Source organism: Panthera pardus, unplaced genomic scaffold, assembly GCF_024362965.1.
Source record: "Panthera pardus isolate Hobbes unplaced genomic scaffold, ASM2436296v1 HiC_scaffold_6, whole genome shotgun sequence".
NCBI lineage: Eukaryota > Metazoa > Chordata > Mammalia > Carnivora > Felidae > Panthera > Panthera pardus.
This window is the reverse complement of record NW_026526991.1, coordinates 89,886,046-89,912,264: the sequence shown is the minus strand read 5'-3', so window position 1 is coordinate 89,912,264 and position 26,219 is coordinate 89,886,046. Positions and strand designations below refer to the sequence as shown.

The 26,219-nt window shown below is 35.7% G+C and overlaps 1 protein-coding gene across 3 annotated transcripts in view; it reads left to right on the top strand.

Moving 5' to 3' along the window:
* PIK3C2G (phosphatidylinositol-4-phosphate 3-kinase catalytic subunit type 2 gamma) overlaps nt 1-26,219 on the top strand; it is a 350,214-nt gene that overhangs the window by 110,194 nt on the left and 213,801 nt on the right. For all 3 annotated transcript variants that reach the window (XM_019452113.2, XM_019452112.2, XM_053894931.1), the window contains 3 exons: nt 10,454-10,568; nt 17,724-17,854; nt 26,021-26,209. In XM_019452113.2, the coding sequence (XP_019307658.2) occupies nt 10,454-10,568; nt 17,724-17,854; nt 26,021-26,209 (435 nt within the window). The remainder of the gene's footprint in view (nt 1-10,453; nt 10,569-17,723; nt 17,855-26,020; nt 26,210-26,219) is intronic.

Sequence of the window (26,219 nt, the reverse complement as noted above, 5' to 3'; positions counted from 1 at the left end):
AAGGGACTTTTTATAGGTCACCAGTCTACTTAAGAATTGAACAAGAACAAGAAGGCAGGGCTGACTTCTCTTCACAGGTTTTACTACCTTAAACTGCCTCCCTTCCTGCCCTTAGATGTCACACCTTGCTCCGTGAATGCACTGTGACATTCTCACCAACATACAAGAAGCTCCTGCCTCAGCTTTGCCTGTGGTCTGCTTTGGGATATGAAACCTATTAGACCTAGGATTGGCAGAATCCCAAAGAGTTTTATAACATCAGATCCTATGAACAGGCTGGCTGCTCAGATCTGGAGTTTTTTCTATTCTTGGTTCCAGAATGCCAGGCCATGGATGCACATAGAATCCTATAGCTAAAAGTGACAATAATTATTTTATTTCAACCTTTGATTTCACAGCTAGAGGAATCAGGGACACAGAGAGGGTAAACCAGCCCATCTGTTCTCCCAGTGCCATGGATTTGGGGTTGGTTTTTCTAAGCATAAGAATTTATACAATTTTGAAATAAAACATATCCTTAAGGGTATTCCAGAAAAAAATATTTTGAAATGTTATATTTAGCACTGTGGCCCTTTTTCTAATGGCATCTTATTCAAAACCTCAGAGTATAAGAGTGATGACCAGTCCATGTATGTGTTGTTGGGTGAGGAGTGAGAGGGGAAATTTAAAATCCTGGAATCCAACCTAGTTGCCATCTCCTCACCACCTTTCTGAAGTCCACCTCCAACCATCAAGCCACAGGGGGGAAAAACTACTTTGAAAAACCACAGATTTTATCAAAGAAGTTCAAAGAAGTTAAGCTATTTCAGGCTAGTTAATGAAGATAGGGTGCAGATGTCTTGATAACCTCTGGTGTTCTTTTCTCAAAATAAGCTGTTTCCCATCTTCTATCTTCATAATGTTTTTTTTTTGTATGCTTAATTTTAATTCACTTAATAAACCTTTTAACAGTAGTACTATAAAAATGACTGTGGTCCCCACTGGCCTGGGTATTAAATGTTTCCATTTTCTTTTCTTTATGAGACCACCATCACTCTTAGATGCATTCTCTTCGCATTTTAATTCCACTAATGGTCTTCATCATCCTCATATTTTCTATTTACAGAAGTCTATGGGAATTTATTTGCCATGTTTGCAATACCTCAAAAGATATTATATGTAATCTATTATCAGAAAGTGAATTAGCTAATATCAAACACAAGAGAGCTCAAAGAATGGTGCCAAACATCCTTTCCCCCATGAATTTCCTTGAAGTATGTGTTATATTAGCCTCACTTGGACAGCTAGAAGTTTATTCTCACTATGCTCTCTATTGCTTGATGTCTCTTCATGCACATACTTGAATTAAGTGTTCTGACTTCATTCTGCACAATATGCCTCAGGGTTAAGGCCATGGCAGCTGTTCATCCAGACTTCATCCAAGGAGAATAATGACAGATAGTAACAGTTATTCTTGAGTCCCTTCATCCACTGTAGGATTCAGCTTAGATCAGTTATATTTGCAAAGTGAGGTATACCCAGGATATATAAATATAGTAAGGTCATAAGTATAATTCACTGTATAACTTAGATGTGAAGAAAAATGCAATTAATAAATCACACTTTTCCTCATGAGTTCCCACCCTGTAACTAATGAGAAAAAACTTTACAACAATGACAAAATATTAGTCAATTCAGTAATTTAAATAGTTATTTTAGAAATAAACAGTCTCATTTGGATAAAACATTCAGTCACTCAGACAGCTTCCTGACACCCTCATTCTCTTTCTAATAGGGTGTCCGGATACACGGAATCAGAAGGGAACAGATTCTTTGTCTTGGTGACTTTTGATATCCAAATCAAATGCACGTTTTAAGCTGGTAACTGCTTGTTACAGCTAGTATAGCTCATGATTGTGGCTGTTCTAGCTTGGCTAGGGTTTACTAGCACTCCCTGAATTACTTGGTCTCTCTTAGGTACCATAGAGTTCCCAGTTGACCCCAGCTTGAATAGTTCAGTCAGGTGCCATTATTACAAACACACTTTATTCCCACCACATGACCCCTTTTTGGGGACTCTTCACCTAGATACTTTTAGCTGTTACTACATCTCATCCCTTCTACACAAAAAACAAAGAAGGCCCAATAAAGTTAAACTCAGGAGCTTCTTCTGTGTCCTTACCATGGGGCCCAAAGTTTAATCATAACACAAGTAGGTACAGGAGTGGCTCAAGATGTGGTTTTCCTCCAGGATTTGAAACACAGAGTGTTAGAGGAGCACGCTCTGTCTTCAACATTTTGCTGTGCTCATTCATCTAACATTCCTCCACATCTGCCTTGCAAAGGCAGAAGAGGGGGAAATTGGGACACCTAGGTCAGCCATACTCATTCTACTTCCTCTTTCTCCGTCTTCTGCTTCCCATAATCTCAAATTGCTAGAAAGTGGTGGCAATCTCCACCCAATACGCCACATCCTCTTTCCTCATTCCTGTTAACCCTTAAGCATGGACAGAATGTTTTCTATAAATGCTATGGAAAACATTAACATCTGTGCCCTCCAGGTTTGGTGTTAGACATGCTCCTTCCTCTTGCATTCTGCCTGAAGCTAATCCAGAACTTTTTCTAGGCAGATGGATGCTTCAGAAAATTTGGGGGAAGGTTATATACTCTATAATGAAAAGTGATATTAATAATTTTCAAATAATTATAGCATTAAGCTGACTATACCATCCCCTCTTCATTATTCTACCAAAAAAACAAGTTTCTTTCTCCAGCTGAGGAGGGATGGAACAAAGGGATAAAGAAAATTCAAAATTCATCCTAGAATAGTCTTGGGTCATATAAAAATATCTGTCTAGTAATGTTTACAAATTATACTCCCTTAGACAGACACTTTCTAATAATATCTTTAGACATGGAAAATAAAAAAGCAGGACTCAGAAAGCTAAAGGTTTAAAGAAAGCTTTAGTTGTTGGATTTTTCCTTCATATTTTGCATAGTTTGTGTAAAGGGAAAAATGAAATTATATAGTTTTTCATTTTTTTCTTTTTAGTTTCAACTTTTTATTTAAATTCCAGTTAGTTAAATTACAGTGTAATATTACTTTCAGGAGTAGAATTTAGTGATTCATCACTCACATACAACACCCAGTGCTCATCTCAAAGTGCCCTCCTTAATACCCATCACTCAACCCATTGGCCTGCCCACCTCTCCTCCCTCAACCCTCAGTTTCTGTATAGTTAAGAGTCTGTTTTATGGTTTGCCTCTCTCTTCCCACCATGTTCATTTGTTTTGTTTCTTAAATTCCACATATGAGTGAAATCGTATAGTATTTGTCTTTCTCTGACTTACCTAATTCAGTTAGCATAATATTCACTAGCTCCACCCACATTGTTGCAAATGGCAAGATTTCATATTTTTTATGGCTCAGATATATTCCATTGTGTGTGGTGCATATATGTATGTATGTATATATATATGTCACTTCTTTTATGTCCATTTAGTCGATGGACATTTGGACTCTTTTTATAATTTGGCTATTGTTGATATTGCTGCTATAAACATAGAGGTGCATGTATCCCTTCAAATCAGTATTTTTTGTATTCCTTGGGTAAATAGCTAGCAATGCAATTGCTGGATCATAAGGTAGTTCTATTTTTAACTTCATGAGGAACCTCCATGCTGTTTTCCACAGCGGCTGCACCAGTTTGCATTTCCATCAACAGTATAAGAGGGTTCCCCAGGGTTGGCATCCTTGCCAACATGTTGTTTCCTATGCTGTTAATTTTAGCCATTCTGACAGATGTGAGGTGATAAGTCATTGTAGTTTTGATTTGTTTTTCCCTGATGATGAGTGATGTTGAGCATCTTTTAATGTATCTCTTAGCCATCTATATGTCTTCTTCAGAACACTGTCTATGTCTTCTGCCCATTTCTTAACTGGATTATTTGTTTTTTGGATGAGGAATTTGATAAGTTCTTTATAGATTTTGGATACTCTTTATCAGATATATCATGTGCCAATATCTTGTCCCATTCCAAATGTTGCCTTTTAGTTTTGTTGATTATTTCCAACATTTTACAAAAACTTTTTATCTTGAAGTCCCAATAGTTCATTTTTGCTTTTGTTTCCCTTGCCTCAGGAGATGTACCTAGTAAGAAGTTGCTCCCGCTGTGTTCTCCTTCAGAATTATGATTGTTTCCTGTCTTACATTTAGGCTTTTCATCAATTTTGAATTTATTTTTATGTATGGTGTAAGAAAGTGGTCCAGTTTTAGTCTTCTGCTTCTTGCAGTCCAGTTTTCATAATACCATTTGTTGAAGAGACTGTCTTTTTTCCATTGGATATTCTTTTCTACTTTGTTGAAGACTAGTTGATCATGTAATTGTGGGTCCATTTCTGGGTTCTCTATTCTATTCCACTGATCTATGTGTCTGTTTTTGTGCCAGTACCATATTATCTTCATGACTACAGCTTTGTAATACATCTTGAAGTATGGAATCATGATGCCTCCAGCTCTGCTTTTCTATCTCAAGATTGCTTTGGCTACTTGGGGTCTTTTAGGGTTCAATACCAAGTTTAGGGTTGTTCTAGCTCTGTGAAAATGCTAGTGGTATTTTGATAGGGATTGCATTAAATGTGTAGGTTGCTTTGGTCCTTATAGTCACTTTAACAATATTTGCTCTTCCAATCCATGAGCAAGGAATGTTTTTCTATTTCTGCGTGTCATCTTCAATTTCTTTCATCAGTGTTTTATAGTTTTCAGAGTACAGATCTTTTACCTCTCTGGTTAGGTTTATTCCTAGGTATCTTACAGTTTTGGGTGCAGTTGTAAATGTTATTGATTCCTTGATTTCTCTTTCTGCTTCTTCATTGTTGGCATATAGAAATGCAACAGATTTCTGTATGTTGAATTTGTATTCTGTGACTTTACTGAATTTGTGTATCAATTCTAGCAATTTTGGGGTCGAGTCTTTCAGGTTTTCTACATAGAGTATCATGTCTTCTGCAAATAGTGAAAGTTTTACTTCTTCCTTGCCAATTTGATTGCCTTGATTGCTGAAGTTAGGACTTCCAGTGGGAGTCAACATCCCTGTCTTCTTTCTGACTGCAGAGGAAAAGCTCTCAGTTTTTCCCCATTGAAGTTGACATTAGCTGTGGGTCTTTTGTATATGGTGATTAAGATGTTGAGGTATGTTCCCTCTTATCCCTACTTTGTTGAGGTTTTTATTAAGAATGTATGCTGTATTTGGTCAAATGCTTTTTCTGCATCTATTGAGAAGATCATGTTTCTTACCTTTTCTTTTATTAATTTGGTGTATCATGCTGATTGATTTGCAAATATTGAACCACCCTTGCAACCCAGAGAAAAATCCCACTTGGTCGTGGTGAATGATTCTATTAATGTATTGTTGAATTTGATTTGCTAGTATCTTGTTAAGAATTTTTGCATCCATGTTCATCAGGGATATTGGCCTATAGTTCTCTTTTTTAGTGGAGTTTTTGTTTGGTTTTGGAAATCAGGGTAATGCTGGCCTTGTAGAATGATTTTGGAGTTTTCCTTTTATTTCAATTTTTTTGGATAGTTTGAGAAGAATATGTATGAATTCTTCTTTAAATGTTTGGTAGAATTCCCTGTGAAGCCATTTGGCCCTGGATTTTAGTTATTTTGGAGATTTTTGGTTACTGATTCAATTTCTTTACTGGCTATGGGTTTGTTAAAGTTTTCTATTTCTTCCTGTTTCAATTTTGGTGTCTATATGTTTCTAGGAATTTATCCATATCTTGCCCAGATTGCCCAATTTTTTGGCATATAATTTTTCATAATATTCTATTATAATTGTATTTTGTGGTGTTGGTTGTTTATTTATTTATTAAATAAAGTTTATTTATTTATTGTGACACAGAGAGAACATAAACAGGAAAGGAGTATAGAGAAAGGGATAGAGAGAATCCTAAGCAGGCTCCATGCTGTCAATGTGTAGCCTGATATAGGGCTCGAACTCATGAATTGTGAGATGATGATCTGAACTGAAATCAAGAGTCAGATGCTTAACCAACTGAGCAACCCAGGTGCCCCAGTTTCCATGTATTTTTTTTTAATTTCTTTTTTAATTTCCTGGTTGATCCATTCATTCTTTAATAGGATGTTCTTTAACCTCCATGTATGTGTAGTCTTTCCAAAGCTTTTTCTTATGGCTGATTTCAGGTTTCATAGAGTTGTAGTCAGAAAATGTGCATAGTATGATCTCAATCTTTTTGTACTTGTTGAGGATTTACTTGAGACTCAATATGTGATCTATTCTGGAGAATGTCCCATGTGCACTTGAAAAGAATATGTATTATGCTGCTTTTATTTTGCTCATAAAATATTTTGAATGTATCTGTTTAAGTCCATCTGGTCCAGTGTATCATTCAGTGCCGCCATTGTTTCCTTGTTGATTTTCTGCTTAGATGATCTGTCCATTGATGTCAGTGGAGTGTTAAAGTCCCCTACTATTATTGTATTATTGTCAAAGAGTTTCTTTTTGTTATTAATTGTTTTATATATTTGGGTGTTTCAAGTTGGGGGCATAAATATTTTCAATTGCTAGATTGTCTTGTTTGACGTACCCCTTTATTATGATACAGTGCTCTCCTCATCTCTTGTTATATTTTTTGGTTTTAAAATGTATTTTGCCACAGATGCCTGGGTGGCTCAGTCGGTTGGGCATCCGCCTTTAGCTCAGGTCATGATCTCAGTTTGTGAGTTCAAGCCCCACGTTGGGCTCTGTGCTGACAGCTCAGAGCCTGGAGCCTGCTTCAGATTCTGTGTCTTCTTGTCTCTCAGCCCCTCCCTGCTCATTTTCTGTCTCTTTCTGTCTCTCAATATAAATAAATGTTAAAAATTTTTTTAAATGTATTTTGTCGCACAAAATTATTTCTGCTCTGGCTTTCTTTTGACATCTATTTGCATAAAAAATATTTCTCCATTCCATTACTTTGAATCTACAGGTGTCTTTAGGTCTAAAATGAGTCTCTTGTAGGCAGCATATAGATGAGTCTTGTTTTTTTTTTTTTTTTTTATCCATTCTGACACACCTGGGTCTTTTGTTTGGAACATTTAGTCCATTTACATTCAGAGTAATTACTGATAGATATGAATATAATGCCATTTTAATGCTTATTTTGTCATTGTTTCTAGAGATTTTCTGTTTCTTTTCCCTACTCAAAGAGTCTCCTATACTTCTGGCAGGACTGGTTTCATGAACACAAACTCCTTTAGTTTTTGTTTGTCTGGGAAACTCTTTCTGTGCTTCTATTCTAAATGATAGATAGCCTTACTGGATAGAATATTTTTGGTTGTTGGGTTTTGCATTCAGCATGATGAATATACTATGCCACTGCCTTCTGGCCTGCCAAGTCTCTGTGGAGAGAGCTGCTACTAACCTTATTTGTCTTCCCTATGAATTCTTTTATTTTGCTGCTTTTAAGATTTTTCTTTACCACTGTATTTGGCAAATTTAACTACTATGTGTCTTGGTGTTGGCCTGCTTTTGTTGATTTTTATGGGAACTCTCTGTGCTTCCTGTATTTGGAAGTTTGTTTCCTTCCCCAGATTAGGGAAGTTTCTCAGCTATTAGTTCCTCAAGTAAACCTTCTGCCCCCTTTTCCCTCTTTGTCTTCTGGTACTCCTATGATACGAATGTTATTATGCTTTATGGCATCACTGAGTTCTCTAAGTCTACTTTCATGTCCAAGATTTTTGTTTCCCTCTTTTGATCAACCTTATTGTTTTCAATAATTCTATTTGCTCTGTCACTTATTCAATTCCTTGCTTCTTCCATTTTTGTGGTCACTGCTCCAGTTGATTTCAAATCTCAGTTACTGAATTTTTCATTTTGGCTTGATTGTTTTTAAGTTATTTTATCTTTGTAGTAAGGAACTCCTTGGTGCCTTTTCAAGTCCAGATAGTATTCTTATGATTGTTTGCTTTAAATTCTGGATCAGGCATATTACTTATATCAGTTTCAATTAGATCCCTGGCCATGACCTTTTCTTGTTCTTTCCTTTGGGATGAATTCCTTATCTTGGCATTTTGTTTAGATCTTTGTATTCTTCTGTGTTAGGAAAGCCTATAATGTTTCCTGCCTCTGAGAGTAATAGCTTTATGAAGAAGAAGAGGTCATATAATGTTCAGGACCTGGCACTTCAGGAAGTGTCTTTGGTGTATGCTGCACATACTCTGCCCCTGTGTTATGGCTGCTCTCCCTCAGGTCAGTCCTCTGCAGGGTTTCTCCTTGCCTGTAGTGGGGAGTGTTTGTACCTTGGCCAGAGTGTGGTGAGTTTTACCTAGGTATGCTCTGACCTGCCTGTTAAAAAAGACCTGAATCTATTTCCACTAGAGCTCATGCTTTGCAGAACTCTATGGTCAGTAGATGGGGTGCATGCAGGGGGGTTGCACTGGTCTTCTGGCAGAGGGACCCGCCATGCTGGTTCTCAGGCACACTTTCTCTAGAAAAGCAGTACCAGCAGAGCTCAGGGAGGTGGGAGTTGGCGTATACAGGTTAGGCAGCTAGTGTTGGCCCTGTGCTGTTTACTAAAGTTAGTTTATGCTGAGGGGAAAGGAAGGGAAAGGGCACCAGCCCACTCCTTTGTCCCTGGAGAGAGCAATTCAGGCTTGCTGTTGCCGGGAAAGCCCTCCCAAAAGAGCAGATACTTCCCTTTGTGTGTTATAGGTGTTTTTCAGACCGCTATTTTCACATTATCTGTCTTCAAGTTAGTGCCTGCCTGGACAAGTGCAGTGGACTTTTTGCTCTGTCCCGACTGAGTTTTAAAATTCCAAACTTTAGGGAGCTAGTGTGTCAGGGATCTGTGCTGGTCTTCTGGGGGACAATCTCACTGCACTGGGATTGGTATGGGTTTGACCCAGAAAGGCACTTGCACAAGAGCTCAGAAGTGTAGAATTTGGAGCAAAACACACTAAGCAGCCAGTGTCTGAGTTAGCTGCCCTCAACAAGTGTCTCTGCACCTATGCTGAGGGGAGGGAGAGGGAATTGGTGCCTGCTGGCTCCTTTTGTCCCCAGACAGGCAATGCCACCTCTCTCAGATACACTCTAAGAAGGGGTAAACTGTCTCTCCCAGTACATTTGAGGTGATCCACAGATTGAACCCTCTGCCTCTGGGTTACCTGCCTGCCCACTCTACAGTAATGCTGCAGTACCCTCAAGGCTTTACACCATCCATGTCATGGACCTCTAAAACTCTAGTCTTTGAGCGCCACTGGTTGCAAATACTCATGAAAATCAGCCTCTCTTGTTTTCCCACCCAGTGGCTTTGGGGAAGTGTTTTCCTTGTGTGATCCCCTATGTGCTCTTCTCTCTCCCCATGTCTCCACAACTAGGGCTCTCTCCTCTCTATAGCACCTGTGATCTGTTTCTCCCCAAAACCATGTCTCCACACCTCCTACCTTCCACAATGTGTCCTCCTGTCTCCTTCTATTTGTAAAGTTTTTTTCTGCTTTCCTTAGTTCGATTTCTTAGGTATTCATAATGATTTGACATTTATCTAACTGTGTTCAAGGGATGAGGCAAGCCTAGGGTCTTCCTACTACTCTGCCATTTTAGCTCCTCCCCACTCTATACTGTTTTCAAAAGACTCACTTGATGCCTTAAAGTTCTTTATAAACTTAAATTTAATTTTTGTTGACTTGCTGACATTTTTATTTTGGTATGTTAAAGTCAAAGACTGTCCTCCCTGATCAATTGGAACATTTTATCAATAATCTAATTCATATATATAATCACATGTAGATTCTCTTTTAATTCCTATATGGATCTATGGATTTGGATGTTACTGAAGCTGTTAAAACCATCCATGAATTCTTCCTGTCTAAAGGCTTCTTGTATTCACTCTCATTTACAATGTTAATACAACCTATTTTTAAACATTCAGACTATGAAAAATCTTTCTATTTAGAAGCATTTCCTCTGTGAATTACAACTATTTTGAATCTTCAGATCATATGCTAATTTAAATCTTTTCTTTCTATAAATTTAGAGCTCATACCTTTAATGATGCCCAAGGAATTTAGTCATTTTGTGGAGCAAAAAATGTTCTGAAGAGTTGATGTCTTCATTGACTTGAGGCACTCATAACTCCAAGAATATAAATCTAAGATTCTTAGTCTTATCTTATAATCAATATTGTTGGAAATTAAGGAAAAACTCTACCTGTCAGAAACTATTTTGGAAACAGTTTTCTCATGTGGAAAATAAATGTAGCTATCTGTGAACATAGCCATGCATGTGGTATATTAGAAATTAACTACTAATCAGTTTCTAGGCTTATAGAATATTGTATTCCTTTCTAGCTACTGAATGAAGCCACTAAAATAGCTGGTTATGTTTACATTTCAAAAGAAAATATTTATAGGTTATAAAAACTTCCCTTATGAAGTGACTCCTGTATGTCTGTATGTGTTGTCTTTTGTAGCAAATCCATTCTCGGGTCTATGCTATTCAGCATGACATTACAGAGTGAGCCTCCCATAGAAATGATAGCTCCAGGAGTATGGGATATAAGCCAGCCATCCCCAGTGACCCTACAGGTAAGTGTCAGACTATGAGATTAAAATATGTATGGCAAGAAAAAAAAAGTATTCATGTAAACTATTGGTTGATGAGTAGCTTGTCAATTATAGAAACAATTTTCTTCTAGGATCACACATTTTAATAGTCTTCTCTTTCTCTAACCTGCTGGGATTCATAAAACCTCTGGTGCTTTTATTTTGTATCCAGTACTCTCAAAGCACTTTTCTCCCAGCTTACATAATAGCAATTTCAAGCCATTCTCCACCAAACATGATCATAAAGGAAAGGGATGGAGCATTGCCATTATTATATTCATTATGTGTATTCATTTTCCTGTCCATTGTCTGAAAACAGTCATTGGTGTATATTATTAACTTGATACCTTACACCTGTCTCTGCATTGTGTCATGTTTCCTTAAAATACTTCAAGTTTGTGTTTCCTGTATGACTAGTGATTAGCTCAGCAGTGGGGGAGAAACTTCAAACAAAATCTATCCAACATACTTTTTTTTTTCTTAAGGTCTCTCTTCTTTCTGTGATTTGTAATCATGAATAAGAGGTGGCTAATGATTCTGAGCTTTGGTCCTTACTGCTGAGAGCTCCTTGTGTGTTCATCATTATAAGTGATCATATTGGTCTGATACATGAAGCATGGCCACTCCCATATATGGAAGTGCAGGGAATGTGAACTTTCCATATCTATAAGGAAAAACTGAGAACTGCTATATCTTTGGCTTCTATCTACTAACGTGCTGGTAGCACCTAAATCAATTAAAACTGCCTCTTGATATTGTCAGATGTCCTCTAGGGATAAAAGTTGCCCTCAGTTGAGCATAGTTGCTCTAAAGAAAGATAGTGGAGCCTCTAAGCTCTTAAGTTTCTAGGCTCAGGGTGAGGGACAATGTTTAGCAAGATGGATAGCAAGATGCTGAAACTGGAAGAGAAAAATAATACCAATAAAAATGTGGCTTCCACTCTGAAATAAGCCCTCACCAAGAAGTAACCAAAGGTCTATTTCCAATTTACAGACATGATGATGAATAAGTGTTTGCTCGATCTTGGCACAACATCATAGACACTCAACATATGATGGCTTATTGATTAGTAGATGTCCCATTGTAACAGGAAAACTACCTTCTTTTAAGAGGACAATGCATTTTTTTATCAGACTATTCCTTGCCAGATTCAAACTACCTCAGCTTAATGAGAATCTTCCAAGTCTGATCATTACCAGAGCTTTGAGGATATAAAGTTATGATTAGAAGGGTCTTTATCAGGAGTAGTGGGGGTGGAAGAAGAAGGGAGACTAACAGATGATTCTTCTCAGATGAGAGGAATAGCTCCTTTAGAACACAGATCCTGGCAAGTGGAATATACGGACAAGTTTCAAGTATTCAATAGCAGCATAGATTTTCAAGTAGACATCTGGAGCCATAACTAAATTTATCTTACATAAAAAAAGGAGAGGCATGTAAATCACTCAAAAGTATGCAAAAAGTTATATCAATAAATTTTTATAAAATAATTTCAAATGGTATAGACATACAAGGAAACTTCTCAGGATATTTTTAATTAATGATGAAATATACAAAATAAAATAGGAGTTATTAAGGTATTAAAGTTAAAACCCTTAAGGACCAAAATCACTTTAATTATACACAGCTAAATTTAGAGCAGAATCTTTCAACCTAAAGATTATAGTGAGGAAATTAGAGTTCTGCAACCAGTGTTTGTGTTAAGGAATCAAGATGGGTCTCAGGGAAAAGACATCAGGCTCAGAGTTAGAAAATCTAGATTATAGTCTTAGCTCTTTAACAAAAAACTTCATGACCTTGAACAAATCACCAAACCTATTTTCACCTCTGTACAATGAAAGGGTTACACTATGCCTATCCAACTTCTTTAAGATTGTACTTTTCTGATCGTCTTTATTAGACAGTTACTGCCACATGGTAGCCACCCTAGTATGATAAGGGATGTGATATGGCACAGAACCCGAATCCCTCAAGTCCATCATTGTTTTGGAGAGGAGGGGGTTCTATGGCTGATGCACAGACCAGAAGCAGTGAATGGTGTGAAGTAGATCTGAGTTCAGAAATGGAGACAGATTATTGCATGATTCCATTTACCTGGATCAACTTCCTACCTCTCCCTGTATACAATGTAGTACAGTGGCTCTATCACAATTTAAGAATCAAAAGCAGAGTTTTAATCAATGTTGCACTTGCTCTATTCTATATTCCTCTACTACCCCATCCCCCTATTCATGTCTACATTCACTATTTTCTGGTTTACTTGTTATTCCTAGTTGGCCTATCCAGTGGTTTCACTTCTCTTCATACTAGCCCTCTCTGCAACTTTTGGCACTCTCTCTTCCCCATTACAGAATACTCTTCTCTCATTATCCTTTCTGTTTCCTTCCCAGGCTCCCTTTCTGCTAATCCTCTCTGTTGACAAGTTCTCAAAGGTTCCATCTGCTACCCAATGCTATTCTCAGTATATATACTCTCCCTGGAAAAATTTCTTAAAAAGCTTTCTTGAGATAAAATTCACATACCATATAACCTTCCCATTTAAAGTGTGCAATATAGTATTTTGAGGTTTTTTTTAGTTTTTTCAAAGATACGTACAATTATCATCAACATCAATTTTAGAGCATTTCATCACTTTAAATAGAAATCCCATAACTTCAGCTATCACCTCCTATTCCTCCATTTTCTCCAACTCTAAGAAACTACTAATCTACTTTTTGTCATTATAGATTTTCCTATTCTGCACATTTCATATAGATCAAATAATATAATACTTGGTCTATTGTGACTGGCTTCTTTCACTTAGCATAATGTTTCAAAGTTCATCTATATTGGAGCATATATCAGTATTCATTCCTTTTTTGTTGTTGAATAATATTATATTGTATGGACATACTACACTTCATTTATCCATTCATCAGTTGATTGCATTTAGATTGTTTCTACCTTTTGACTATTAAGATAGCACTACTGTGAACATTCATGTACAAATTTGTGTGTAGACAATATGTTTTCATTTATCTTGGATATATATATATATATATATATATATATATATACACACACATATACATATACATATACAATACACATACACATACATAGCACTGGAATTGCTAGCTCTTATTCATTACTAAGGTTTTGTTCACAGTATGTATCCAGGTTCATTTCTTAGTCTATCTCTAGTTCAGGTTCTTTCACACCACAAGCTTCAGGCAAATATGGCCATATACCTGCTAAAACTCCCAACTGGATATTCCATAGACAGCTTCAAAGACAACATATCCCAAACTGAGCTCACCTTCCTCTCCAAATTGCTTTCACCCCCTGAATTATTTATGTTTATGTCCCCCATATACCCTCACTTGTTTCATTTGCCTCCTCCTTGTTTATCCCTACTCAATCAGTATATACTATATCCTGCCAATTTATCGCCCATATGTTCCCTAAGTGTATCCTCTCAATTTGCCACATCTGCCCTAGTTCAGAAATTCCCTCCTAGGTTACAACAGTTTAGCTGGTTTCCTTGCCTTTAGCTTTGTCATTCTCTCATTCAGAATCCATATGTGATCCTTCTAAAACTTAAATTTGAACCTGCTACTCTTATATTTATACTCTTCAATAACTGAACACTACCTAGAGAATTAAGTCATGCTTTACAGTATGACCCCCTCCCCCCCCCCACTCACACACATTGTTTTCTTACCATTCCTTGTCTGACACTTCAAGCTCCAGCAACTTTGAAAATGTTATTGTTTCTGACATGCACTGTCCTGCTTTTAGCTTATGTGCATTTACAAATACGGTTTCCTCTTGCAGTGTGCCCTCCCTCTTCCTTTCACCATCCACTGCCCACCCCTCCTCTGACTTTGTGTAATTAATATTCATCTTTTAGAATCCACAGGCTCTCCCATAGGAATATCTCCCACATGCTTTCCTCTGTTTCTACCCCAAGTGGGGTTAAGTGCCCTTCCTCTGTGTTCACATAATAACCAATAAGATTTTTTTCAACACATGGGCCACATATTTCTTTCTCATTGACTTGTTTTTCCTATTGACTTCTTGATTTCTGAAAGCATTGAGTGTTTTATCCCCAGAATCCAGCATAGTACCTGATATCTAGTATTTCTAAAATTGATGCTGTGCATCTATACCTCTGATCACTATTATAACCCAATCTACAGATGTTTCTAAACTTAACACTTTGGTCCACTTATTAGAATCCACATACCGGAGTGTATGGTTTTTCCTTTTATGTAAGTGGCCTTCTTCTTCTTTTTTCTAAGTTTATTTATTTATTTTGAGAAAGAGAGACAGAAGCATGAGTGGGGAAGGGGCAGAGAGAGAGAGAGAGAGAGAGAGAGAGAGAGTCCCAAGCAGGCTCTGCACTGTCACTACAGGGAGTCTGATGCTGGGCTCAATCTACATAAGATCATGACCTAAGCCAAAATCAAGTCAGACACTTAACTGGTGGAGCCACCCAGGCACCCCTAAGTGGCCTTCTTCTTAAACCAGTTCTTCCTTACTCACTCACCCAAAGTATTTTACTTTACCTAACATTTTATTACAGGCTTACTTTTCATTATCAACAATGTTAGGGGGAGGCAACATTCTTATTATTGATATGAGTCCTTTGAACACAGTACATTTGCATCCTAATGTATCAGAGATTTGTTTTGTTTTGTTTTTTCTTTACCATCTCTGCTGAAGTGTCTTATGGGTCCCTCTTTTACAACTCCTTCCTTAAGACTTACCAAAACTGCCATCCAGTTGGTAGGTATGCTTTCTTGCCCCTGAACTACTATAGCCCTTCTGGTCTAACAGTTGTATGCCTTATAAAATCCAAAATACATCTACAGTCTAGAGAGTAGTTCTTAGAACAAGCTGACAGAATCATGGGGCCCCACGCTAGGCCCATGGGCACCTATGGCCATGGACGCTAGGGACATTCACAGAAGCTCCTTCAAGGCATTCCAAGTCATGAAATCATAGTAGGAACCATGGTGGTCAAGTGTAAATGAAGAAGGATGAGGAGAGGAAGTGAAACAAGATGGATAAACCAAACACAAGAAACCAATATCCAAATATATAAGGAGGTGTGAATTAGAGGGTTGATGATCAGGTCTGAATATTTTCCCATACCCCAGAAGAAAGAGCCTCATAATTTTTTGTTGTTATTGTTCTTGAAATCAGGAGTTTATCCTCAATGCTTGAGGCAGGAATGTAACAAATAGGTATCATGGCACATGCAATGGAGACATTTGAGATCTCCGGGATTACTCCATTAAAAATAATTTTGAGACCAAAGGCAGGCTTAATTAATCATAATCACAGAAGAAGACCAGAGTCTTCTTAATTAGGCTTTAAGTTCTCTGAAGGTGAGGATACTTTTTATATCCTCCATAATCCGTGGTACCCAAAAAAAATTCTAGAGCAAATATAATGACATACACTTTAGGGGAACTTCACTTCTGTGAAAAATTAGAACAAATGTCATCTGAGAGAAATTCTAATCTTTTCTATCAATGGCTCAAGAACCAGTAATTTTATCTTCATAACATATGAGATAATGCAATTTGTATAAGGTGTCACTCATATATCAGAAATTTCAAATTTGTAAGTGAAATATATCAAATAATTTATTATATATTTGTGCAAAGGGATATTTCTATATTTTCATCCAATGGCTTTAGTTTCCTCACCCACCCTGCCCTCTACTTAAAACCAACATGAAATGGAACTAGCTCATCAAATACTATTTCCAGTATTTTTTTAAGTTTATTTATTTATTTTGAGAGAGAGAGAGAGAGAGAGAGAGCGCATGTGAGCAGGGGAGAGGCAGAGAGAGAGGGAGAGTGAGAATTCCAAGGCTCCATGCTGTCAGTACCGAGCCTGACATGGGGCTCGATCTCACAAACCATGAGATCATGACCTGAGCTGAAATCAAGAGTCAGACACTTAACTGACTAAACCACCCAGGTGCCCTGATTTCTAGTATATTTATTTCATGTGTTTAAACATATTTGGGCATGCAAAGAGTAACTTGTAGCCTGCTAATATTAGAGTTACTTCTCTCTAAGACACCCAAATTAATCTTTTTTTTCAAGAGGCAGAATTTATTATAATATTATTTTTCTGTGACTTAGTTCTTTTATCATGTTGGAGTAATAAGTGGTACAGTATAACAAAAATTATGCCAAAAACTAATGTAGCAACAAATTGTAGAGGTTATAAAATTGCTAAAACTTTTTTCTAGTAAATAACCCAAATAGATTCAACTGTATTTCAAACTGTATCCTACAGTCTACCTTATAGTGTTCCTCAATTTTCTCTGAGATCCCAAACGAATGTAGTTCAGCAAAGAAAAATTATTTACATTTTTCAATATGAAAAAAATGTATTAAAACATTAAACACACATATGGAGCACTAAAATATCTAGCTCATTTACATAATTTGAAACTGTATATTTTGTTAACTGTTTTTTTTATTTACTAGAATCATATTTTCACTGAAACATGATCTAATGGAAAGCATATTCTGCCCCAAAAAAGGCCTGAATTCTAGCCCTATCTATAAAGCTAAATGATAGAGCCAGAGCAAAAATACTCTATTTGGTTATGCACTTGCAAAACAGATCTTTACCAGAGATTTCATGTCTACAGAGTCGTTCATAGCCCTGTAGATTCCTGAGGAAGAAACCAACATAAAGTAATTATTTTTCTATTCCCAGGTGTTTACATGAAAATCTATAATTACCATTTGCAATTTTTATCATTTAATAATAGAAACACATTTTGATACTGAAATGTAGAAAGGATAATTTCAGCATTAAACAAAAACATAATATTTAAATTTATGAAACCTCAAATATTCTTATTATTTTTCTCATTTTTCCTCACACAAAATTACAGATTACTAATTTATACCATTTATATAAATAATGGAGTATTTTCCAAATACCATGTCTATTTTAATACCAAGTTCAAACCCTAATGATTCTTTTAAAAATATTTTTAAGTAATAAAGAGCACAGACACATAGGAATTTTCCTTTAGTTTCTACAAACCTAAGATAGAGATTAAATTAATGGTGCATTTTGAGGTATTCAATACATGACAAATCTTTTTTTTTATTTCAGATTGCTTTTCCAGCTACTGAGTGGGAGTATATGAAACTTGATTCTGAAGAGAATAGAAGTAAACCAGAAGAACCACCAAAAGAGTGTTTAAAACATATTTCCAGACTTTCACAGAAACAGTCTCCCTTACTGTAAGTGACCCAGGTCTTGTGAGTGAATTTTGCCTGATGTTCATAATACCAACAACCATATTGGAAGCACTGGTATCTTTAAAGAGTGAACCTTCTAACAAAACTCCTTTCATTTTCTAAAGTGACACCTGTTGGATGATCAATTAATGTTTAGGAGCTAAATTAGAATTTTTATGTTTTTTAAAGATTTTTCTCCCATGGCATTTAGCAACTTTAACTTTAGTCAAAGGATGAATAAAAAGATTGGCAATCATTTAGTTTGGTACAACAAAGCAGAGACTGATTAGATATATTTCAGTGTTTAACAATGATAAACCATTGCTCAACCATCCTTCAACTGAGTAGAAAGTTGTTTTAGTAGATTGGAAAAAGCAACATTTAATTTTTATGCATATTTAAAAAGAATAGATATAAATCATGTTTTAATAGTACTAAATTAGTGGCTAATGCGTACTTAAATTTTGTCAAGCACTCATTCTCTGAAAAATGATATCAAATCCCAGGAAGAACTATAAGAGAACTAGTGATATTGGTATTTTCTACTTGGTAACATCTAATCCATCACTGATGGTGCTCATTAATAGCATGCAAAAGCATAAAACTTAAGAAGTAACTTTTTAAGTATATACTGTGATGATATATAATGTGATAAAGCTTTTTATTCCAAGAATAAGAAATTGTTTAAATATTTTTAACAAGAGAGTAATGTGATCTAAATAATCTTTTTGAGTGATCTTTGTACCGCAAGTTGAAGAATGTATTGTAGAGAAAGAAAGAATGGAAGCAGTAGAGCAAGAAGGTTGATATAATTTTTTAAAGCAAGAGGTCATGGTGGTTAAGACTAGGGTGATGACAACGGACATTGGTAGAAATGGCTAGATTTGGGAGACATGTTTTGCAAGTTGAGAAGACATGACTTGATGAGTAATAGCAATTAGGGGATAAGCCAACCGAGAAAGCAAGAAATCAAGTTAAGTCAATAGAGGATCCAAAGTTTTGAAAAATTGAATGGGCAGATGTTAGAGTCATTTTCTGGAGAAGGAATAAGTTTGGGCCATTTCAGACTGAAGTGTTCAGTATGATCAAGAGTTCTGTTTTGGAGAATCTTATTGCTGCCCTGATTTCTAATTTCACTTTGTAATACTCTTTTCCTCAAGCCAGTGACATCAGTCTCCATGTACTTCCCGTCTCAGGGCCTTTTCATTTGTTGTTCCCTTTACCTGAAATATTCCTTCTTCAGTTCTCCACACAACTGAGTCATCTCATTCTGTAGGTCAGGTGTGCACTGAACTGTGATCTTCTCAAAGAGTTCTTTGACTCCCCTATCTAGTGACCTTTTTCTCTTTACTCTCTACCTTATTACCTTTTATCATCACACATAACACAATCTATTGTCATCTTCTTCATTAATGCATTTTTTCCTTGTCTTCCTCATTAAATTGTAAGAATCGAGAGAGCAAGAAACCCATTTATCTTGTTTGTCACTATATTTCCAGTACTGTACGCTGTGCTTAAAAATACTGCATGTAAGTGGTGCCTGGGTGGATCATTCGGTTAAGCGTCAGCCTTCAGCTCAGGTCATGATCTCACAGTTCGTGGTTTTGAGCCCCGCATCGGGCTCTGTGCTGACAGCTCAGGGCCTGGATCCTGTTTCAGATTCTGTGTGGGTGTCTCTCTCTGCCCCTCCCCTGCTCGTTCTTTGTCTCTGTCTCTCAAAAATAAATAAACATTAAGAAAAATTGTTTTAAATACTACTTGTAAAATAAATGTTATAATGAATAAAGTTCCCTCACATAGTATCTGATATAAAAAGTTACCTTAAGGGTTGTAAATGATGGACATTCTCATAGTCCTTATGATACATTTTGATAATCCATTGTTATACTAAACTACTGTCAACTAGGTGAAGCATCTTTTCCTACCACTTACTCAAAAATATAAAAGATTACATTTAACAAATGTGTCACATATCAGACTAATATATTTTTAATTGGGGATTTTTTAAATATGAAAAAGATGCCATGCTTTGAAATTTTAAATATATTCAAGCAAAAAAACATCAAAGCAACAAATAATGACAGTAACTTCCTTTAAATATTAGGAGTTTGTGTTTTTAAATTTACCCCAGTGAATCTCAACTTGTTTCAGTCCTCAGTTTCTACTTAAATTAATAATTTACACATAAAACAAGCAACATTTTCCTCTGTTTCACTTACTCAAATACAATTATTAACCTCAATACAGGACAATTTTATTCTGGATTCTGAAAAAGAACAGCCTTCAATTTGATAAAACTTGTGTTACAATCAGATTCACTTAAAAAAAAGAATCAGATTTACTTGTTTCAAAATACCACATTTTGTCATTTAGTTGATGACAATTGTTCCTTCTTTCAAATTGATCAAATGTAATCAGAGTCAGGAAGTTCAGACTCAATGAAATTCAATGAAAATATACTTACAATATTTGTAAAAATTTTAATATATATATATATATATTTAAAAGGTTTTGTTTTTATTTATTTTAAGAGAGACAGAGTGTGAGTAGGAGAGGGGTGGAGAAAGAGGGAGAGAGGAAGAACCCAAGCAGACTCCCTCATGGTCAGTGCTCAGAGCCTGACACGAGGCTCAGACCCATGACACCGCAAGATCATGACCTGAGCCAAAAGCAAGAGTCAGAGGCTTAACCTACTGAGCCACCCCAGCACCCCTAAAATAATATATATTCTTGATGACAAGTAAAAAAATGTTTCTAGTATGAAGAAGATTCTAGAAAAAAAGATAGGAAAATATTTGTTTTGAAAGAAATTAATGCTTCCACTTCTAGCCATGAAACGCACCTATCCTCCTAACTTAAAGGAATATGACACAAGAAAATACATATGAAATAACTGATTTCAGAAATTGGACAGGGCTTGAGGTGAGCTCATGAATAAAGTGGTTTTCAGCCTAGAGGCACTTTCTACATTATGGCTCTGGGAGCCATAATCAAAGAAGAGGTCTTGCTGAGATTTAAAAAAGAAAAAAAAAAAGTGGGCAGAGATCAGATTTTAATGATGCTGAGGCAGCTGGAATTTCTAGTGTGTAATAGTAAAGAGAAGGAAGATGTATAGGATAAGAGCTACAGAAATATGTAACTGAGTACTAAGCTACTCATGAGCAGGTAGAGAGTTTGCAGGGCCTGCAAAGGAACCACCACAGGGAGAAGTGAAATAGATACAGATTCCACAGACTGCACAATGCTGGGAGACATAGAAATATTGGCCAATAGAATGAAGAAAGATCCCAGAACACCTCAAGCATTCAATAAAGAAGTCAGAAAGATGCATATTAGGAGTAAGTGTACTTTAGCCCAAGATTAAAAACTATGCTACGCCCAACCTAACATATTATAAAAACAAGTCTCAAAAGGCTGAAGCTCATCTGCTAGTACTTGAACTGCCTACTAAAAAAATTGAAACATTCAACACCCAAAAGATGGCAAAATGCAGACTCTCAAAAATGGAGCATTTTAAATATTTAACATAAAATCAATAATTGCTAGACATAGGAAGACTCCAGAATATATAATCATAGCCTGGGATAGGAGGAAGCAATTAACAGAAACAAATCCAGATATTTTAAAATTAGTAGAAAATGATTTCAACACAACTGTTATAAAGACATCTATGGATTTCCAAAAACAAGATGTATATGGTTGAACAAATGAAATCTCAGTAAAAAAATAGGAAATTTAAAAGCTGGAAAAAACACAATATCTAAATTTTTTAAAAATTACTGGAAAGACTTAATAGATTTCATAATAAAAAAACAACAGTGAGCTTGAAGAGAGGGCAATAGAAAATTAGCCATGTTGAAGTACAGAAAAAAATAATCCTAAAAGGAGTGTTCGATTCTTGTGACCTGTTAGACTGACAATATATGTATTAGACACACAGGAGTGGAGAGAAAGATGAAAGCAAAAAGAAAAGGTGATAATTGTCAAAATTTTACAAATTTGTTTTAAAATTGAAACCACAGAAAAAAAAAAATAAATAAATAAAAATGAAAAATATAAAATTCAACCCACAGATATAAGAAACTTAGCAACTCCCAATCAAGTACACATGCATACCCATATTATAGTCAAATTTCTAAAAACTGAACATATGATAAAAATTTTTAGGGGCACTGGGTGGCCCAGTCAGTTAAGTGTCTGACTGTTGATTTCAGCTCAGGTCATGATTTCATGGTTCATGAGTTGGAGCCCCGTATCAGGCTCCTCACTGCCAGCATGGATTAGATGCTTGGGATTCTCTCTCTCCCTCTCTTTCTGCCCTTCCCCTGTGTGCATGCTCTCTCTCTCTCTCTTTCAAAATAAATACATAAACTTAAAAAAATTTTTTTTAAAGCATTAGAGAAAATGAACAAATTCCATACAGGGAACAACCACAATATGAATTGCATATTTCTCATCAAAAACAATGGAAGCTGAAAGATAGTAGAATATTATCTTACATCTAGGAAGGGCAAAAGAAAATCTATCAACTTAGAATTCTATAACCAGTAAAATTATATTTCAAAAGTGAAGGCAGAATGAAAACATTTTCAGTTAAACACAGCTGAATTTGTTTATGATCAGCTTATCTGTACCATAGAAATCTTAAAGGAAATACTACCAGCTGAAAGAAAATGATAACTAGATGAAGCTCCAACTATAAGAATAAATGAAAATCATCATAAAGGGAAAATAGGTAGGAAATAAAATTACTCTTACTTACATATTTAACAATTTCTTTAAAAAATAATTAATTATATTTTTATAACTATATAAATATATAATGTATTGCTGCATTTATAATATGTAAAATTAAGGGGCACCTGGGTGGCTCAGTTTGTTAAGTGTCTGACTTCCGCTCAGGTCATGATCTCATGGTTCATGGATTTGAGCCCGTGTCCGGCTCTGTGCTGACAGCTCAGAGGCTGGAGCCTGCTTCAGATTCTGTGTCTCCCTCTCTCTCTGCCCCTCCCCCGCTCATGCCCTGTCTCTCTCTCTCTCTCTCTCTCTCTCTCTCTCTTTCTTTCTCTCTCTCTCTTTCTTCTCTCTCTCTCTCTCAAAAATAAATATGACAAAAAATTTAATAATATATAAAATTAAAATGTATAACAACTGTAATAAAAATGAGAAATAGAAGAATGGAAACATACTGTTTTAAGGTTCTTATACATAAGGCAGTATAATATTTATCAACTGTTGGCTGTGATATACTGAAAGATAATACTGAAATCTCTAGAGAACTACACCCCCAAATTTTAAGTGCACATTTACGGGCTAAGAAGAAAACAAAAATGAAATACCAAGAAAAAATTGAAAAGAAGACAGGAAAAAAAAGGGAAAATGGGACAAAGAAATGATTTGAACAACAACAAACTAATAGCAATATGGTAGAATCAAACCAATTATATCCATGTTATGTTAAATATAAATAGAATAAAAACTCTAACTTAAAGCAAGAAATTGTCACCTACATTACAAAAGCAGTATAAAACTTTATTCTGTTTACAGTCATATGTTTTAAATATAAGGATTCACCTACATTAAAATTTTAAAAATGGAAAAAAATATGTAAGGAATTTATGTAATCTTGATAGATTTAGGGAAAAAAACAATTGATAAAATTTAACACTCATTCATAATAAAAACTCATGAAACCAGGAATAGAATGGAACTTTCTCAACTTTAAAATCCTGAGTTAAATCTAGATCAATGGAAAAAATCTAAAGTCAACATCATATTAAATGGTGCAAGAATGAATGTTTTCCCCCTTCCTATGATGGGAAAGCAAGGATATCTATCTAAGTATTTCTCCTCAATGTTGTATTGGAAGTCCTAGCCAGTGCACTATGGTAAGAAAAATAAATGTGTAAAACTGGGAAAGAAGGAAATAAAACTTCCTCTCGGGGCGCCTGGGTGGCGCAGTCGGTTAAGCGTCCGACTTCAGCCAGGTCACGATCTCGCGGTCCGTGAGTTCGAGCCCCGCGTCAGGCTCTGGGCTGATGGCTCAGAGCCTGGAGCCTGTTTCCGATTCTGTGTCTCCCTCTCTCTCTGCCCCTCCCCCGTTCATGCTCTGTCTCTCTCTGTCCCAAAAATAAATAAAAAACGTTGAAAAAAAAAATTAAAAAAAAAAAAAACTTCCTCTCTTTTCAGATGACATGATTAAGTAAAATCATAGCATTCAACATCAATGTACAAAATGCAATTGTATTTCAGTGAAAAACAGAAAAATTTTGTTTTAAAGTTCAATTTACATCAAAACCTCTACACTAAAAAGTATAAAACTTTTCTAAGAGAAATGAAAGAAAAGGTTATATCATATCATTGATTAGAATACTCCCTATTGTTAAGATGACAATTCTAATTCTCCCCAAATTAGTGATATAGATGCCACTATGCACCCATTAAAATGATAGTATCTTGAAATGGGAAAAATCAAGTGTTGGCAAGAATGTGGTATAATTGGAACTATCATACTCGGCATATAATAATGTACAATTTTACAAACATTTTCAGAAAATAGTTTTTTTTAAAGGTAGACAGACACCTGACATAAAACCCAGTCATCCCCCTCCTAGGAACTTCCTAGGAGAAATGAAAAATCAATCTAATACATGCACACGAATGTTTATAGCAGCTTTACTCATAATATCCCCAAGCAGGAAATTCAAATGTCTATCAGATAGGAGAATGGATAAGCAAACTGTGGTGTATTCATATAAAAGAATAATACTCATTAATTAAAATTTCTGGACTACTAATACACTCAATAATATGGATAACTTTAAAACATTATACTGAATGAGAGAGGCTATAAATAAAAGCATTTACTCTATGATTTAATATTTATGAAGTTCTAAAGTAGGCAATATTAATCCAGAGTGAAAGAAATCCTACCAGTGCTTGCTTCTGTTTGTTTGCTTGAGAAAACTTTATCTTGAAAGGAATGTGGTTTTCATTCAGTACATGCATTTGTTAAAATTTATTGAACTGCGTGTGTGCATTCCTTTTGATGTAAATTATGCTTCAATAAAAGAAAGCAAAACAAATATGTCTTGTTCAATATTGGGGAAAAACAAACTTAATCAGAGCAAAATAATTTGTTTCAATAATAATTTAGTAATAACTTTGTCATGGCATTTTTTCTTCTGAGGACTGTCTGGTGGGGAAGGTAGTGACAAAACAGGACAGGAACCCAAAACATACTTTAAAAATCTCTATAATCCATCCCTTTTATTTTGTAGATTAAGATGGCTTTTAAAAATGTAGAGAAATGTAAGCCTTTAAGATATTTTAATATTTCTCATTATCCTTATTGGAAGTTTTAGCTAACTTAAGCTAAGCAGCATTGTCAGTTTGGAGGAGACAGTGTTCAAAAGCTGTCATTGTCATGTGAGAAATGCTGTCCTCCAGTTGAACTGTGGTTCTGAATGCTTCTGCTGAAGTGTGAGCAAAACATGATAAACTGTCAGCAAGTCAATGGCCCTAGTCCTAGATTTCGATCTTCTGTTTGGAACCATTCTCCAGGGGGAAACACTTGGGCATTTAAATAAATCCTATTCACTGGCATTTTAACTCCAAACTTCCAGCTAAATATGAGAATTTAAAGCCCAAATCCAGGGACGAATTGAGTTTCTTTGTTTTCAAAGTTTAGAGCAGAGTTTTCTGAACTCTGATGAAACTTGCTTTGAGATGAAGGAATATCATCTTTAAAAGATGACATTTCTTCACGGGCCCATTTGGGTCTAAATTAATTTGTAAAGAAGGTAAGAGATTACCTCTGTTCTAAGTAGTACACGTTGCAGGATTCAGATAAAACTTGGTCAGCCCTAAAGGAGGCATAGATTTTGTTAACCAAAATGACATTGTTGTTGTTGTTGTTGTTTTTTAAGTGACAAAGATAAGAGGAAGAAAAAATAAATATGAATTATCTGAAGTCTATTTTATTTTTCTATAAAAGAACAAAGTTAGGGAAGTAAGCTAATAAACTCTCAAATTGTTCCAAGAAAGTAAAGAACTTGTTTTCCAAAGTAAAGTAAAATAAAAGTCAAAGCACTGAGTAAAATTTTGTTCTGTAACATTTTTTAGTGGAGCAAACTCCAACAAATTACAGTTTCCAATCTGGTTTTGCAGACTCTCTGAGGAAAAGAGAAGATACTTATGGTTTTATCGTTTCTACTGCAATAATGAAAACTGCTCCCTTCCTTTGGTCTTGGGCAGTGCCCCTGGATGGGATGAAAGAACTGTTTCAGAAATGCATACCATTTTGAGAAGATGGAAATTTTCTTGCCCTTTGGAAGCACTTGGACTTCTGACTTCTGGGTAAGAATTG